Source organism: Ambystoma mexicanum, chromosome 6p, assembly GCF_040938575.1.
Source record: "Ambystoma mexicanum isolate Mex_15411 chromosome 6p, UKY_AmexF1_1, whole genome shotgun sequence".
In the NCBI taxonomy this organism is placed as follows: Eukaryota; Metazoa; Chordata; class Amphibia; order Caudata; family Ambystomatidae; genus Ambystoma; species Ambystoma mexicanum.
The window spans coordinates 1,448,908,211-1,448,926,101 of NC_090935.1; the positions used below are offsets into that span (position 1 = coordinate 1,448,908,211).

Sequence of the window (17,891 nt, forward strand, 5' to 3'; positions counted from 1 at the left end):
CCCTTCGCAAAGACCTGTACCGTGCGACCCACCCTGAAATCCTCCTCATCCCCAACAGGCGCCCGACTCCCCCAGTTAACATCACCAGGTTGAGATTGGACCACCAGTAGGACCCGATGTCACAGGTTTACCCCCTTCTCACCTGTCTTTGTTGTTTTTGGGAGTTCTTTGGTGGAGTTTTCTTTCGTAAAGTTCGGGTCTTGTATAACCCTGAGTGCAGGTCCTCGGGTTCCAGCGTGTGTTCGGCGTTCCGAGTCCTGGGAACGTTCAGATGTCCGAGAAAATCCAGGAAAACAGTAGAGTGCACACGGAGATCCAGGATGTAAGGAGGACAAAAGGAGGGGGAATGAAGGAGGAGGAATTTAGGGGAATCGTGAACCAGGAATCAAAGGAGAAACACAAGCGAACTACGACAGCACACGTCTAGCCACGGCAAGCGGTAGCGTTGAGACGCGCAGGGCTGCGGGGGCGTGTTTGCTTTATAGAACGTAATGCGTACGGCACTGACGCCTTTGGCGGCCCTGTTGGGAGTACTGTTGAGTGCAAGCCCCTATGAGTCAGGGACCAGGAAGTCCAGAAAGGACGCGTCCGATGGTTCATGACAGCATGCCTCCTCCGAAGGCCTGTTCCTCCGGGTTTGCCCGGGTGTATAAGGTGGTACCTTTGAAGTAGCCTGTGGGCGTTTAGGTTTGAGACCGGTTCCCAGGTGCGTTCACTGGGTGGATAGCCTTTCCACTCCACCAGATACGTCTGTACCTGGAGTCACATATTCGGGACACTTCGTATTCTAGCTGGTCGTCGACAACCACAGGGGTAGATCTTGGAGCAGACCGGGAGGTCTGGACGAATGGTTTCATTAGAGATGTGTGAAATACTGGGTGGATCCTCTTCCAGGAGTCTGGTAATTTGAGTCGGAAGGCCACTGGGTTAATGATGGAAAAAGGGCCATAGTACCGAGGAGCCAACTTATTAGGTCGTAAGTGTCGAGGCAGTAGTTCCGAAGATAGCCAGACCTCATCACCCACTGCATAGGAAGGTCATGGTCTTCTTTTGGAGTCCGCATAGTGCTTGGTGTTAGCTTGGGCCCTTTTGAGGTGTTCTTTGGCTTCCTTGTGTACATTGATGAGGGTTTCAATCCAGGAGTTGACTGTAGGAACCAGTATAGGATGTGGGAGAAGGGATAGTAGAACCCAAGGGTGGAATCCTTGGCTGCAGAAGAAGGGGCTGGTCTTGACAGCCGAGTGATCCGAATTGTTGTAGGCGAATTCAGCCACATGTATTAAAAGACACCAATCGTCCTGAACCTTGGTGGTGAAACAACGAAGATACTGCTCCAGGGTTTGGTTCACACCTGTAGCTCCGTTGGTCTGTGGATGATAACCTGAGGAGAGGGCACGTTGGATTCCTAGTATACGGCATAAATGTTTCCAGAATTGAGATACGTATTGAGGACCTCTGTCTGATATGATCCTGGAACGGAGTCCATGAAGTCGGAAATTTTTGTGTTCCAGGAAGATTCCAGCGAGTTCTGAGGAAGATGGTAAATTATACAAGGGTGTAAAATGAGACATGTGAGTTAACAAAACAATGGTAACCATGATAGTTGTGTATCCCCTGGAAGGTGGTAGTTCAACAATAAAGTCTGTAGCAATAAATTCCAAGGGCCTTGTTGGTAGCGTTGGTTGGAGTAGAAGACCCGCCAGCCTCTTGTTATCATGCTTGGCTTGATTGCAGACTGCACAGGTTTGGATGTACTGCTGGACATCAACTTTCATTTTTGGCCACCAAAATTGTCTTTGTATTAAACGGAGAGTGTTGGTAATGCCACGATGTCCTGAATGAAGGGTATCATGACAGAGGCTTGTAATCCTTTGTCACAGTGTCTGTGTGGGAATGACCAGGCCATGGTCCTTGAACAAATACCTGTCCTTGGTTTTAAAATTCCATCGATTCTTCCCAGAAAATTCCTTCCAGATCTCAGAGGACTGGGTTTGAATCCGAATGTCTTCCAGGAGAGTGTTTGCTTGAGCTACGAAAATTGTATGGGGAAACATCTTTGGGAAGGATCGATCTTCCAGAGTTTCATAGTCGGGACGTCGGGATAAGGCGACAGCAATTATGTTGTGTGTTCCAGGTACATGATGGATCTGGAACTGATACTGGGCAAAGAAGAAGGCCCAACAGGCTTGACGACTATTCCGACATTCCATGGATTGTAGGACTTGGAGATTCCGATGATCCGTACGGTCCTGAACAGGATGTTTAGCTCCCAGGAGTAGGTGACGCCACTCTGTGAAGGCTTGACGGATGGCCAACAATTCCTTTTCCAGAACAGAATAATGGGTCTCGCTAGGAGTTAGGGTTCGCGAGAGATAAGCGATGGGGTGTTCCAACTTGTCCTCAAATGTAACGCTCACCTGGCTCCCACGGAGGCGCGGGCGTGGCTGGGACTGCTGTGACCTCTTCTGGTACTGTTGTGGAGGTTACTGAGGCTTGACCCATCTGTGGATTTCCTGGATAACACTTTTGTGCACAATCAGGGAAGGTTATGCTCTTTGCTCGCCAGTCAATTAGAGGATTATGTGTTTCTAACCAAGGGATCCCTAAGATTACCTGAAATTGTGGAGCCTTGATTACGTCAAACACTATGGTTTCCCGATGGCCATCTTGGCCAACCAGTGTCATTTCCGTGGTAGAGTGTGTTACCGGCCCGGAGGCAATTTCGGTTCCATCAACCGTGGTAATGACATCCTTGGTGGTTTTTGGACGGAGAGGGAGACCAATCCTGGAAGCCAATTCAAGGTCAACATAATTTCCAATAGCCCTACTGTCGAGGTAGGTTTTTATTCCGTGCAACCGTTGAGGCTGTTTTGGATCTATGAGGACCATAGGCATGATGAAATGCGAGGTCAAAGAGTCTGTCTTCACGCTCGGCAAGCGGACCTCTACGCTTGTCGGGCTTGGTCGTTTCCCGAATCAGGTTCTGGAAGATTACTGTCTGTGGCTCCAACCACCTTCTTAGGTGGTTTTACCGGGCAATCCCGCAGGAAGTGTCCAGAAGCTCCACAGTAAAGACAATTGTTTTTGTCTTCTTCTTTCTCGTTCTTTCTGAGTTAGTGGTCCTTTAACTCCCCCAATTTGCATTGGCTCTGAAGCGTCGGTACCCTTGGGGCTTGTGTGGGTTTTGATCAGAACTCGGGTTTCAAATCTGGACCGATCCGCTTTTCTATTCTGGAGTCTATGATCAAGTTGGACCACTAAGTCAATGTATTCTGCGCAGAGTTGAGGCGGGTTCACTATTTGAGCAAGAACGTCTTTTAGTTCTCCACGCAGACCTTGGTAGAATAATGTAATTCTTTTATTCTCAGGCCACCCAGTCTCTACGACCAATCTGTTAAATGTGGCTATATAAGATAGGAGATCTTGGTTTCCTTGCCGCAAGGACAGAAGTTCGTTATCCAAGGCCTCACCCTGAGCGTGTCGAGCGAATAATCTTTCCATGCTTGCCTGGAAGCCTTGAAAGTCCTGAAGGATTGGGTCGTCTTGATTTACCAACGGAATCGACCAATCGGCAGCACTGCCGCTGAGATAAGATAGCACAAAAGCCACCTTGGTTTGGTCATTAGGGTAGGCCCCAGGTCTGCATATGAAATGTAATCGACATTGATTCATGAAAACGGCGTATTTCTTGGGATCCCCAGTAAAACGCTCAGGGGGGGCCAGAGGCATATTTCCTGGCAGGTTCATTTGCACCGGGTTGGTTGAAACCATCGGAGTGGAATTCATCCCGGAGCCGGGTAAAGGCGTTTGTCCTGCCTGACTCTGCAAAAGCTGTTTAGCCAAATCATCAGTTCGTTCTTTGGATAAGATTAGTTCCCTTCTAAGGGCGTTAGTTTCCTGGCGGGCGGCATGCACTTCTGCCCGTAATTCCCCCAATAATTGGGCCAGTTGGTCTGTCTCGGAAGTCTCTATGGTGCCTGGGTGGGAAATTATGGGCTGGCTTCGCGTTCTGTAACGCTCACCTGGCTCCCACGGAGGCACGGGCGTGGCTGGGACTGCTGTGACCTCTTATGCAGAGATGCGTAAGACCCGGAAGATGGACTGGATTCCCCAATCTGGCTTTTCTGGCTCGGAGGAATATCCCACTGTGTGTGAAAAGGAAGGGTTAATAGTCTGCGGGTGATGTTCCGACCTCCCACTTCCCTTCTCTCCCTCCGTGAAACCCTTTTGGGATTCCCTGCGAAGACTCACCTTAGGGACCAAAAAGACGAGCTCTCCATCCTGCTTCTGATGCAGGGGCGCGTTGTGATTCCAGTTACTTCACTGATTGATGAGTTTAAACTAGTTTGTCCATTCCCGTCGTACCGCTAATGTTTATGGCAAGTTTGGGTTTATATTCACTCATCTGTTCTTTTCTTTCGCAGGTGCTGGAGAAGATTCCGGGCTGCAGGCGATTTGGATGAAGCCAAATTCTGGTAAGAATTCCGATGAGAGATTCCTTTGCAGTTTTAAGTATCTCCTTTAATGTCCAATGTCTTTTTCCCCATAGGGGCCGGGGTACGGCAATGCCAGAGGTAAGGCGCCGACCCGAAAAGAGCTGCTGTGTCTCTCTTGCAAATGGGTAAGTCTTGAGTGAGCGTATTGCTAATGTTCTCACATGCTCTCACTAATACAATGTCTGTTTCTTTTCCCCTTAGGGGCCCAGGTGCTGAGATGCCGAAGGTATGGCACAAACCCGAAGGCGGAGAGGGAATTGAACCACAGGTAAGTTCTACTTAGATTCGTGTTTCCCTTCTCACCTCTCTTTCTCCTTCCTTCCAATAGGTGGTGGATGGCGGTGGAAGCTCCGGATGGACGTCGCAGGACTCGAAAACGCCACGTGCAGGTGAGTGAAATGCAGCGTGCTGCGCGCGATGCGCGTTTAAATTGTTTGCCTTCTTTGCAGGATCGTCGGCTTGCAGAACCCGGAGTGCAGATGTATCAGGTAAGGTTCTTGTTTTCACCTGTTCTCTTCCCTTTTCTTCTTTAGGTGTTTCCAGGATGCTGGCAGGCGTGAAGGAGGACCAAGGGAGGAGCAGGCACGGTGAGCGTCCAGCTGCTAAGTGCAGAACAACGCAAAGCGTGGTCTGCTGCTTGGGTGTGGCTTAAATAGCCTTTCAAGTAGTTCCAGGTATGTATTCTTTCCCCAGAAATATGTATTCCTCCACCGGTCACACCCTAGAGATCAAGTAGTCCCTAAAAAAAATAGTTCCTTCCAGTCTTGGAAGTTGCAGCATGGTCTGCACAGGTAAGTTTACACCAAGCACTACTCCCAACCTACTTCTGTATGAGCCTGGCGCCGATGGCGCCAAGACTGATGTCCCCTATGAGCCTGGCGCCAACGGCGCCAGGACCGAGTCCAAAGGGCCCCCATCTGGGGCTGCTGGGACTTCCCTTGAATGCATGGTGTCTGTCTCTGAGGGTGCCGGGCCTGGTTTGGCTCCTTGGAGGCAGGCATCATGACATCAAATTCCTGCTTTAAGACTGCTCCGATGGCGTAGTTAGAGGCATCAGTCTCCACTAGGAAAGGTTGATCAATGTCAGGTTGAGCCAAGATGGGGGCTTGTGTAGATTTCGACTTCAAACGTTGGAACGCTTCGTCTTGGGCTGCGGTCCAGAGGAAGGGAGTATCCTTCTTCAACAATGTAATGATCGGTTGTACTATCTCTGAAAAGGAAGGTATACATTTCTGGTAGAAGTTGGCAAGCCCCAGGAAGGATTGAATCTGTTTCACAGTAGTTGGAACAGGCCAGGATAGTATGGAATTTACTTTTGAGTGGTCCATTCCAATTCCTTCTGGACCAAGGACAAATCCGAGATGGTGAACAGTAGAGCCATGAAAAAGGCACTTCTCGGGTTTAGCCAGGAGTTTATGTTCACATAGCCATTGTAAGACTGCCTTGACATGTTCTTTATGCTTGAGATGGTCCTTGGAGTATATCAGTATGTCGTCCAGGTAAACTATGACAAAGAGGAACAGCATATCGGAGAACACCCGGTCCATAAAACGTTGGAAGACCGCTGGTGCATTGGCGAGTCCGAAAGGCATGACTAGATATTCAAAGTGACCAAAGGGTGTTCTAAGGGCTGTTTTCCATTCGTCACCTCCCTTTATTCGGATCGGATGGTAGGCACCTCTGAGATCCAATTTCGTGAAGATTACGGCTCCTCTCACCGCTTCCAGGATATCCGAGATTAAGGGCAATGGGTAGCGGTCCTTGAGGGTGCATTGATTAAGATCACGATAATCAAGACAAGGCCTAAGCTCCTTAGTATCTTTCTTGGGAACGAAAAAACAACAAAGCTACCGCTGGGGATTTGGATGGTGGTATGGTGCCATTTTCAAGGTTGGTATCCAAGTATTCTCGGAGGGCCCTTTTCTCTGGTTCTGATAGGATGAACATCCTTCCAAAGGGAATCACTGCCGAGGGTTCAGTATTGATAGCAAAGTCTTCAGGTCTGTGAGGGGGTAGGGCTTGAACTATGGCAGTTGAAAACACATCAGTGTAGTCCTGGTAGGCTCTGGGGACCTGGATAATATTTGAGACCGTGAGTGGGCCTTGCTGGTCTGTAAGCGTACCTTCAGAGGGTCGTGACGAGGAATCCAAGGATAGGCAGAGAGACATGCAATGTTCGGAGCCAAGAAACAAGGATCCTGCTGCCCAGTTGATGTATGGGTTGTGCTTCTGTAACCAGGGCATACCCAGTACCATGGGATAATGGGCAGACTTTATGATGTCAAACTTGATCATCTCTTGATGATGGTTTATCGAGAGCTGGATCTCTTTGGTTTGCAGGGTGATTGGTCCTGAAGAGAGAGGTCGTCCATCGATGGCCTCTACTGGTTGCATGATGTCTTGAGTTTCATATGGAATGTGGTGGGTAGTGACCCAATCCTGATCTATGAAAATCCCCATGGCTCCACAATCCACTAATGCCCGAATGGGGTAAGTTTCTTTCTTGGATGGCGATAGAAAGGCCTGCAAGATCACAAGGTTGTTTTGTCCAGGAGAGTTCAAGGATGGAATAGATGTGGAGCAAATATCTCTCTCCCGAAGCTGTGCTCCGTCTATGATCGGGAGCTGGTGTTTCCCGGACGCTGTGGAGGGGCCAAATGACATTCTCACAAGATGTTTATCTGAGGCACAGTACATACACAGCCCAGTGTGAATCCGTCGCAATCTTTCTTGCGGGGATATGGGTCCGCGGAAGGCCCCCAGTTGCATGGGTTCAGGGTCTGTGGTCAGGGAATGAGTGGGCTCGGGTTTAGAGGGAGATTCTATAGAGGTCTCTTGGTAAGGCATCTTTGTTTTCTTCTTTTCCGCCTTCCTTTCCTGGATTCGAAAGTCTAATTGTAAAGAGGGGTCCATAAGGGCCTGGAAGGAACCTGGGCGAGCTACCCTGGCTAGCTCGTCCTTTATTTCTTCATTTAGTCCTCTCCGCAATAGGGTGAAACAGGCCTCCGGGGACCAATCTGCTTCCTTGGCCAGTTGCTTAAAGCGTGTTACATAGGTAAGCATATCCTGGGATCCTTGTTGGAAATCCAATAGACGTTCTTGGGCACTGTAAACCTGTTCTGGGCGGTCAAACATGGTCTTTAGAGCCCATACGAACCCATCATAATCATCCAGGAGGGCATCTCCAGAATTAACTAAGGGCGTAGCCCAGGTTAATGCATTCCCGGAGAGATGCGAAATCATAAAGCCCACCTTTGCCCTGGCAGTGGAAAAGTAGTAGGGCTTAAAGGTAAAGTGCACTAAACACGAATCAAGGAAGCCACGAAGGTTCTTTGAGGAGCCATCATATTTATCCACTACTCAGCCCAGCAATACACTCTCCTTGGTCGCAGAATCACGTGACAGGACTAGTTGTTTTAATGCTGCATTTTCAGCTTTGAGATTCTGAACTTCTGTGGTTAACTCTTGCATGCCGCGTATGAGGTCTTGAACTGCAGCCTCCATGTCCGTATCTGTAACAGTTTGTCAGCGTCTCAATCTGTCACAGGTTTCCCCCCTTCTCACCTGTCTTTGTTGTTTGTGGGAGTTCTTCGGTGGAGTTTTCTTTCGTAAAGTTCGGGTCTTGTATAACCCTGAGTGCAGGTCCTCGGGTTCCAGCGTGCGCTCGGCGTTCTGAATCCTGGGAATGTTCAGATGTCCGGGAAGTCAGAGAAAATCCAGGATAACAGTAAAGAGTGCACACTGAAGACGAGTGCACAGAGATCCAGGATGCAAGGAGGACAAAAGGAGGGGGAATGAAGGAAGAGGAATTTAGGAGAATCGGGAACCAGGAATCAAAGGAGAAACACAAGCGAACTACGGCAGCACACGTCTAGCCACGGCAAGCGGTAGCGTTGAGACGCGCAGGGCCGTGGGGTGTGTCCGCTTTATAGAACGTAATGCGTACGGCACGGAAACTGGTAAACAGTTTTCCGCGTTCGGCGGCCATGTTGGGAGTACTGTTGAGTGCAAGCCCCTATGGGTCAGGGACCAGGAAGTCCAGAAAGGACGTGTCCGATGGTTCATGACACCCGATCCTTCCAGGCCTCCTTTCTTTAACATCTCCATAACTGTGAGCCCCCAAGCCCTCTGTCCCCCAACCCACCCCACATAACAAAACCTAACTTCCACTCCCCAACCTTTGACAGCCCCCTTCACTTCAAGGACTGCCCCACTCCATCTAGGAGCTATAGTACTACCCTTAGGGATCCAAACAGTCCCTTATTCTTAAACTGCAAAGAAGGACCCCCCTGTGCAAGTATCCTCTGAGAGGCTGTACCAACCTGTGTCATGTGTCCATCGCAGGCGATGTATTCAATTTCCTGAATTTTCTGGAACCCGGCATCCTACTCTTAGGACCTTTAATAAGCCACTGCCTAGCTCTGTCCACCTTTTCTCTTGAGTTCTCTGAGGTGCCAGGTTCTTCCACCAACTCGCCAGTGACTTCTTCCTCCACGAGCAGCTTGTATTTGTACCCTTCTACTTCAAATGAGATGGAAAATGGGAACCCCCACCAATATCTCATGCCTTTGTCATTAAGCCACTTTTTCAAGCGAGGGCACATTCTTCTCTTGGCAAGGGTCAGGGAGGATAAATCCTGGAAGATTGACGCTCTACCTGACTGCACCTTTCTTTTTAGTTTTCTCGAGGATCTTCATTTTATCAGAGTAGTTATGGAATCGGGCAAGACCGATTTCGGGCCTCCCGCCGCCCCATCTGCTCAGTGGATTCTCTCAATTTTCGCTTCATCGATGGTGTCATCCTCAAACTAATTTTGTGACCTCATCCAATGTTCTTGTCAAGTCTGCCTCCGCCAGCCCTTCCCTGTCCGAGAAGTGGATAAAATCACCCAAAGAATTGACAAAATGGAGGAGAGGTTGGAGGAAGCCTAGCACAGCCAGTCCTCTCCGGTCACCCTGGAGACACAAATGGACATGCAGCTGTCAGAAACGGAGAGACGGGAGGAGGCGGTCAGAATGAAAGGGGACCATTCGGAAAATCGCGAAAGGTGGAATAACCTGAGACTGTTTGGGATCCTGGAAGAAACACGTGTCTGAGGTTGGTTCTAGTACTTTTGTTCAGGTGACTGGGCCAGGTTTGTTCGTATGGAAGGAGGCTTTTGAACTTTTGACAAGCATTTACACACTTGGTGTTTAACTCTAAGTTAGTAAGGGAAATGGAGATATACATTCTTTGCTCTCTGTGCCTAGAGAGACACTGCACCACAACCACTCCTGACTGGTGATGCCATACAAGGCAGATACATGTCTGGGGTTGATTGTCGTAGTTTGTTCAGAAAGCAATTGCCTAGTATTTCAGGGAGGGCTCGTCATTGTTGCCATGAGCAGATTGATGTGCAAATGGCATTGATTCTATGTTACGGCACAAAGAGCTAAAAAGTGAATATAGACTCTCCTGTGTAGGCACTACCTCACAGAACAGATTTGGCCTTGTCACTCTCAGGTGAGGGGCTCTCGCACTTCTGGGACAAACTAGTATTAATGGCTCCTTCATCAATAATGCTACATTTCTTGGTTAACTCAAAAATGTTCTTGATTTAGAGTAGGATTTTTTATAATTTCTATTACTCGGATACCATTTCCTACATGTAATCAAAATCTAGCAGTACAGCGGCTGTGCTACCTCTATATGACACATTAATGACCTGGATAGGATCTACAATTGACATAAGCCCCATCAGAGGTCCCCATCATACCCTTCTGCTGAACATTGTATGGTTTCAAAAGACAGTCTTTAAAAAAACAAACATGTCTTCTCTGCCCCAACAAGACGTCTAAACGACCGTACTCACCAGAGGAGGATTCATTAATGTCTGCTCTTAGATCTGGCTCCCGTTGATCCCAGATGTTTGTATCGTCCCGCTCATTAATCCAGTCTGAAGTGTCAGGATTGCCAGCTTGATAGCCTGCCAATATAAAGAGAACACTTTACAGTCCATGATGATGATGCAATGTGTTTTGGGGGTTGTAGTTCATTCATTTTGGTTCCATGCAATTTCATTTAATCCAGTTGATTTAGCAGACCTTTCACAATGCTCAGAGTCTGCAGCACCCACAAGAGCAGAGATACAGGTGCTTTTGTGCGCATCTCCCACAACTTGCCCTATAAAAAACATCTAGGAACTGACGGCCAGGTATTCCGCAGCACAGTAACTAATATAAGAGGTCTAGTTTTCGTAAGCTTTCTTTTAATCCATTTCCCCTAATTTCATTGGGATGAAATGTGTGATGCCGCCACAGTCAAATGCCATCTGATGACACTTTCTGGGATGTCAAAGGTTTGAAGGGCGTAAGATGTCGCATCTGCTATCATTATTATTTTGATGAAATTATGCAAGTGGACAGACATGTCGTTTTTATACAGTATTAGATGGAAACTATTCTTTTTTAAAAAATGTATATTTTATTAGCATTTTATAACATAGCAATGGACATTACAGGGTTGCAATTGCATCAACTTAATAACACTCCTGGATGCCTTCCATTTGTTTTACCCCTCCTACCCCACTCCTTCTCCCTCCCCCCTCCCCCTGTCTAGCACATAACAACCAACATGTAAGGAAGTGAGATTCGAGGAGACCATCTAACATTACCATTTCCACTGTGGTTCTTTCCTTCACTTTGCTTAATTACCATATTTAGGAAAAAAAGGCAACCACATTTCTCCAATCTTAACTCTGGATTCATTCAGGATATGCGTCATATATTCCATTTCATATGTTCCCCAGACTTTCCGGAGCCATTCTTTCTCTTTCGTTTCCAAAATTGTGCCACACAACATCTGGTCACCACCATCATGGTGCAGGTCATATGGTTCCCTCAGTTTCCCCCTCATTTGTATCCCATACTCGAACAAAAGGCCCCATGGCGACAGCTCTTGTGAGATTCTGTCAACCCCCTTGATCCATGAGAGCACCTCCCCCCAATAGATCTGTATTTGCGTACATCCCCACCACATATGGTAGTAGTCGGCATTTGGGTGTCGGCATCTCCAACACTGAGTCAGCTCCCGGGTACATCTTGGCCAATAGGGCCGGTGGGTGGTGCCAACGGTGTATAATCTTAATTGCTTGCATCCTATATTGGGGGGACGCCGAGGGTTGTGTAACCCTCTTGCACATGGTAAGCCATAGGTCTTCTGTTATTTCACTTTGCAAGTCCCTAGCCCATCGTTACCCTCGCCACCGGGCCTTGAAGGGGTTCTGCCCTTTGTAATACTTTATATAGAGATGCTATATGCTATATGGCCCTTTGTGTGTCTGCTCTGTATAAGAGTAGATTCAAAAGGGGTGGGATCTCTGAGCAAATTGTTACCCCATCATCATGTGTCGTTAAGGGCCCCCTTCAACTGCAAATAACGGAATGGGGAGAGTCAGCCCATCTGCAGGAGGCCTTCTAATATATCCATAGATATGAATTCCACCTTGTTCCACCTCTGTCCCGCTCTGCTCAGGCCCGCTTCATACCACTTTTGGAAATGCAGGGGTTCCGCTATCAGATTTCAGAGGGGGCCCAGATGCAGCTCATTGCAGCTCATTGGGGAGGACCATGTCGTGATCCACCTTGTGCTATTCCCTTCTTTCCAGACCGTCCATAACCACTATAAAATGGGATGCTGCAGGATCCTACGTGGGATCTCTCTTTGGGGTACACATAGCCATTTCCCCAGGGAGACTGGGCTAAAGGTAGAGTTGTCCATGGCCACCCATTGCCTCTCAGACTGCAGCTCTAAATGATCTATAAGTATACATAACTGGTGTGCTTTATAATAGGCCTCTAGATCTGGGAGACCCACGCCCCCCCTTCTTGGGAAGCACGAGTACTTAATGCTATTTTAGGTCTCTTCCCAGCCAACAGAAAGTTCAAGAGTCTTCACTTGACCATTTCTAAAAAGAGTATGGGGACTATTACGGGAGCATCTGAAACAAAAATAAAAACTTTAAGCAATTGAGTCTGGCCACCCAGGACTGGTTAAGCCTGAAACAGCGATCTAGGTCTGCCTTGATCTTCTCCCAAGAGGCGGGGGGGGAGGGGTAGTTGTTACTAAATGGGTTGCTAAGGTCCCTCAGGATTTCCACTCCTAGGTAATGGAACCCGTCTCACCCAACATTGAAACCCAACCTCCTCATGTAGGCTCCAGTCTGTTCCTTCCCTGGCCCCATCGGGTGTGCCACTGATTTTCTGCGATTCATCTTAAATCGCAATAGTTGTCCGTACACTTCAAACCTTTCTTGCAGCTCTGGAAGGTAGACTTGGGGTTGGGTAATATATAGGAGAGCATAGCCTGCAAAGAGGCTGAGTTTGTATTCAACCTCCCCCAACCTGATCACTTGAATGTGGCTATGCGTCCTAACGTCTATCGCCTGTTGCATATAGGAGAGGTGAGAGGGGGCACCCCTGCTGCGTTCCCCTTCCTAGCTCAAAAGGCAGTGACTCTTCACCATTGACCACCACTCTAGCCCGGGGCCTTGAGTACAGGGCTGCTATCCAACTCACCCATCTCTCTCCCATTGCGACTGCTGCCAAGACCCCCTCAAGACCGACCAGCTCACTCAATCAAAAGCCTTTTTGGCGTCGAGCGATAGCATCAGTGCTCCTTTCTCTCTGGCCCCTGGAAAGTGCAGTTCATGGAGGGTTTTACGGAGGTTGTCAGCCCCCTGCCTGTTCCTAACAAAGCCCGTCTGGTCAGGGTGGACCAGCCCTGGGAAATACCTCTCAAACCTGGTCACCAGCACCTGTGTAAAAAGCGTAGCATTAAAGTTAAGAAGCGATATGGGTCTATATGCTTGATAATATGTGGGTCCCTCCCTGGTTTTGGTATCACTACAATCTTTGATTCTAGAAATAAGGGGGGGGGTCACCTCCCCACTGCCGCTAATTGTGTTGAACACCTTTGCCAGAGAGCAAGTGAGCAGTTCCTGAAATTGTTTGTAAAAGTCAGCAGTGTAGCCATCTTCTCCCGGGGCCTTCCCGCTCTTTAAATTCCCTACGGTTGTCACTATTTCTTCTGCCGCGATTTTGGCTTCCAGGACCGCTTTTTCTTCCGAGGAGAACTTCGGGATGGGGAGACCTTCCAGATATGTTTTGACCGCATTACCCCCTGAATCTGGTGCCTCTATACAGTGCCTCATAGTACTCTGCAAAGCATCCGAGGATCCCTTCTTGCGGGCCCATCAATTTCCCCTCCCTGTCTCTAATCTTCACCACCTCCCTGTCCCCTCTATTCCCCCGGACCCTATTAGCTAGCAGCGATCCCACCCTGTCTCCTTTCTCATGGTATTGTTGCTTCGTGTATCTCATTTTCTTGATGACCTCCCCTATTAGTGTGGTATGTAGGGACAGCCTCTTATGCCTGATCTCGTGTAGTAAGGCTGGTCTGTCTCCCACCCCCCCCACATAGCTGAGCCCTGAGCCCCTGAGTCCCAGCCCATAGTTTACTCTTGATGAGCCCACTTTCTCCCTTTTTCTGTGCTCCTTCTGTTATCAAAAGCCCTCTCATTGTGGCTTTGGCGGCTCCCACACCAGAGTAGGGTGTACTTCCCCCTGTGTCGTTGGTTACAAAAAAAGCGTCGATCTCTTTCCACATAAATTCTCTAAAAACTAGAGTCTCTAAGCAGGGTGTTGTTGCAACGCCAAACTGGAGTGCACCCTTCTCTTGGTGTACGCCATAACCATCTTGTGGTCGGTGTACGTAACTGTCTCCACCTTAGGGGCGGTAATGTCCGCTGCCTGCTCCCTCAGGATGAAAAAAGAGGTCGATCCTAGTGTAAGTCGAGTGGGGGGCTGAGAAGAAGGTGTAGCCCCCTGCTTGAGGGTGAGAGGGTCTCCAGACGTCTACCCAGAAGTGGTCCTCCAGGAGGTTGGCAAAGTCCCTATTCTCCTTCGCCATCTGCTTGTCTGCTCTACCCCTCGCTGACCACCAGTCCAACCTTGGGTCTGCCACCAGATTGAAGTCCTCCCTACCGGCATATGATCCTCCCCCCCATTCCTCTAACGCCACCAAGACCTTTCTCAAGAAGGGGAATTTGGCCTGAGTTAGGTGCGTATACTATGGCCATTGTGAGTAGGACCCAGTCTACCTGTCCCTTGAGTGCCAGAAATCTCCTCCCCAAACCCCCCATTAATCTGGAAGTATATTATCTGCAAGGATCTCACCAGCACAATCCCCAGCCCAGAACATCTGTCCCACCACTCCTTTCCGCAATGGCTGTTCCATCCCCTGCTTAAAATGTGTTTCTTGTAGGAAAGGCACTGACAATCGGAGGTTCCAGAACATATGGTAAGTCAGTGACCTATTGTTAGGTGAGTTGAGCCCCTTAAGATTGAGGGTTGCCACCTTGAGTTCAACCATACCCTTTTCTTGAGTATTTCCTTATACCTGGAATCTCCCCCTCTTCCAGGGTCCCCGCCGCCCTTCTCATGCATGTGCTAGACACCCTCCTTCCCTCCCTCCCCTTCCTTCGTCCCTGAACCCCCTCCCTAACCCACAACAAAAAACCCGTAAGCAAATCAAACATTCCGGGCAAATAGCCAAACCAAGTGGAGACACCTGGGTCTATCCAGGTCACCAGGTATGTGGAGGCCCGCGGTAGGCCCCTCCACCAATACCCTGACGAGTGTATAAGCCTGCATAGGAGCACCTTCTTGTGTAGGACTCCATATTAGCGTTGCCTTGTCCTTGTCTCGGTTCATCTTGGAGGCGGCGACTGTCGCACCCTCTATTTTCTTGCCTGTCTCAAGCTCCCTCCCTTCCTGCGCTCCTTGGGCTGGGCAAACACACTCAAAGCATTCCTGTAGCTGACGTTGGTTCTCTCTTTCCGGCTGCATTTCTTCACTCTGCAGTTCCTTAAGGAGGTTGTCTGCCTCTTACCCCTGGTGCAGAACATAATCTTCCCCCTTAAACTCAAATGCAAGGGCAAAAGGGTAGCTCCAACGATATCTCACTCCCTTCTCTTGGAGCCATTTCCTAAGGGGCCTGCATTTCTGGCATTGGTCAAGGGTGTACATTGATAAGTCCAGATAAATCATCACCTGGGCTCCTTCGCATTCTATCGTGCCCCTTTCTCGTGCCTTTTGGAGGATTTCTTCTTTGTCCCCAGTAGTAGTGGCATTTAGCCACCACTGAGCACGGTCCAGCTCCGGACCCTGGGCCCCTGTGGACTCTTGTCAAACTTGATTTCCCTCTCCTCGGAGGCTCCTAACAGGTCACGCAGCAATCGTAGCAGGGACCTTTCTAGATCCTGTGGCGTTTCCATGTCCTTGCCAGGGAGCCCCAAACGTGCAGGTTATTACTCCTTTTCCTGTTTTCCATGTCATCCACCTTATTCCGGATCTCTCTGTCCCTGCGATCAATTTCTTTAAACCTCATATCGACCTCCACATCAAATATCTCTGCCGCCCTCTGTGTGTGCTTGAGTGCTTTAACCCAGTCCTCCACCTTTGCTACTCTTTCTGTGACGGCTCCCAATGAGCCTTGAACCTCAGCCCTGAAAGCGTGCAGCTCTGTGAAGACAGCATGTATGTCTTTGTTTAGGTCTCCCAGTGCCCCTAGTTGCTGTGCTGCCCCTGCTTCCCCTGCTGCCTCCGCCATCTTAATTTCAGCACTGGAACCCCACTGTATATTTCAACTGTCCTCCTCCTCAGCCTGGTGGGCTAGTGGGTCCCCTCACTCTCCTGGGTGAGGGATTAACTCTGGCAAGATTTCCTAAGGTGCTGTCTCTCACCTTCCGGGTCTCAGCCAGGCCTGTTAGGCAGAAACCTGTGCAGTTCCCTTAGGGACCACTGCAAAAGATTTAAGACTACAGGTGTTTGGCAGTAAACCCACTTGGTAGCAGTCTGTACCACACATATTCACTTGGTAGCTGTGGCTGAGCAGTCAGACTTCCCTCAAGAAGAGTTAGGCAGTATGTAGAGTATACACAATAGGTACAGAGATACAGTAGCACAAGCAAACACTGACCAGAGCTTTGGTGTAAAAGTATATAATTATTTATTTACAGACACACTTGAAAATTACACTAGCACAAAAGAGGTAAGTAAATTCAGCACACAGTCACTATTATGTATATACACAAGCCTATTACTTATTAGACAAGTCTTAGTGAGAAACACCACTTATTTTCAGACAGAGGTGAGCGCTTAACATAAGATGGCACTCTAATAAGTTATAAAAAAAGGGAGGGGAAAAAGGCAGAGTTACGGAAGCACACAAGTTTCAATACTTTTAAAAGAACCACAGTAAGGCAGGATAGGCAGAGTTCTACTGGAGAGCAAGGAAGTCAATTGCAAGGCCCACTCTTGGAGAGAGCAAGCAGAAGGGGTCCAGGTTCACACAGTGGGGTTATGCCCAAAGAGTCTTGTAGATAGTTCGCACAAAAGGATGAAATTAAAGTCAGGAAAAGTTAGCTAGGTTGTCCCAGGCCAGCCCAGGTTAGAAAGTAGAGGCTTTACTGTCACCCCGAACGATCTGTCGCAAGGGAAGCCAGGCGGGACACAGAACCTTAAGTGTGGAGGAAGCTCCAGCGGGGGCAGTTGTTCCTGGCAGCGGGCGCAAGTCAGTGTTTCGTCCAGAGGAAGAGGAGGTCTCGCCGTTGAGGAAAGAAGAAGGTTGTTGCACTGCCAGTGAAGAAACCAGCCGCAGAGTTCTTTCGGTTAAAAGGTACTACCCTTCTCTTCACGGTAGTGGTATGCCGTGGTATTCCGGTTGCCGGGGTGCTTGGCACGGGCATGGCGGCCACGAGATGATCCAGGAAGGTGAAAAGAAGGCAAAACTGGTTATCCCCACCAGTCAAAGGAAGAAGACTGTCCGGACTGGAGATCTCCTCTGTCGTCGGGAAAAGTGGTGAGACAGTTCAGCAGGGCTCCACTGGTGGTGTTGTCGTTGCAGGTCGGCTCAGCTTCTCCCTCCTCGGATTCTTAGGTCCTGTGGCGACTTCTGAAGTTCCAGTCCCCAAAGCCCTGCTTTTATGCAGCACACCCCCATTCACTCAGCCTAGCTGTCAATCAAATATGCTAAGTGGTGAGCCGGCCGGCTCACCACTTAGGTCAATCACACAAGAGTGCGACTTGAGTTACCAAGGTAACTCAGTCCAGGATGCCTAAACCCCCCCTCCCACACCCCCTGTGGTACCCAGACAGAGTGGCACCACGTTTGGAGGCTTCTGTGGAGAAGCCCGCCAAAAAGTGGAACAAAGGGCTCTACTTGGGTTGGAGTCACAGAAGAGAACACAAACGCCATTTTAGAATTGAGTTCTGGCAAAAAATACCAACCGGTAAATTAATATTAAATAAATAAACCGGCGGTATGTTCGAGGCTATAAGAATTAAATAATTAAAG

General features: G+C 48.9%; 1 protein-coding gene across 3 annotated transcripts in view; it reads right to left on the reverse strand.

Moving 5' to 3' along the window:
* LOC138510505 (zinc finger protein 776-like) overlaps positions 1-17,891 on the reverse strand; it is a 427,294-nt gene that overhangs the window by 262,234 nt on the left and 147,169 nt on the right. For all 3 annotated transcript variants that reach the window (XM_069626207.1, XM_069626206.1, XM_069626205.1), the window contains exon 4: positions 10,348-10,461. In XM_069626207.1, the coding sequence (XP_069482308.1) occupies positions 10,348-10,461 (114 nt within the window). The remainder of the gene's footprint in view (positions 1-10,347; positions 10,462-17,891) is intronic.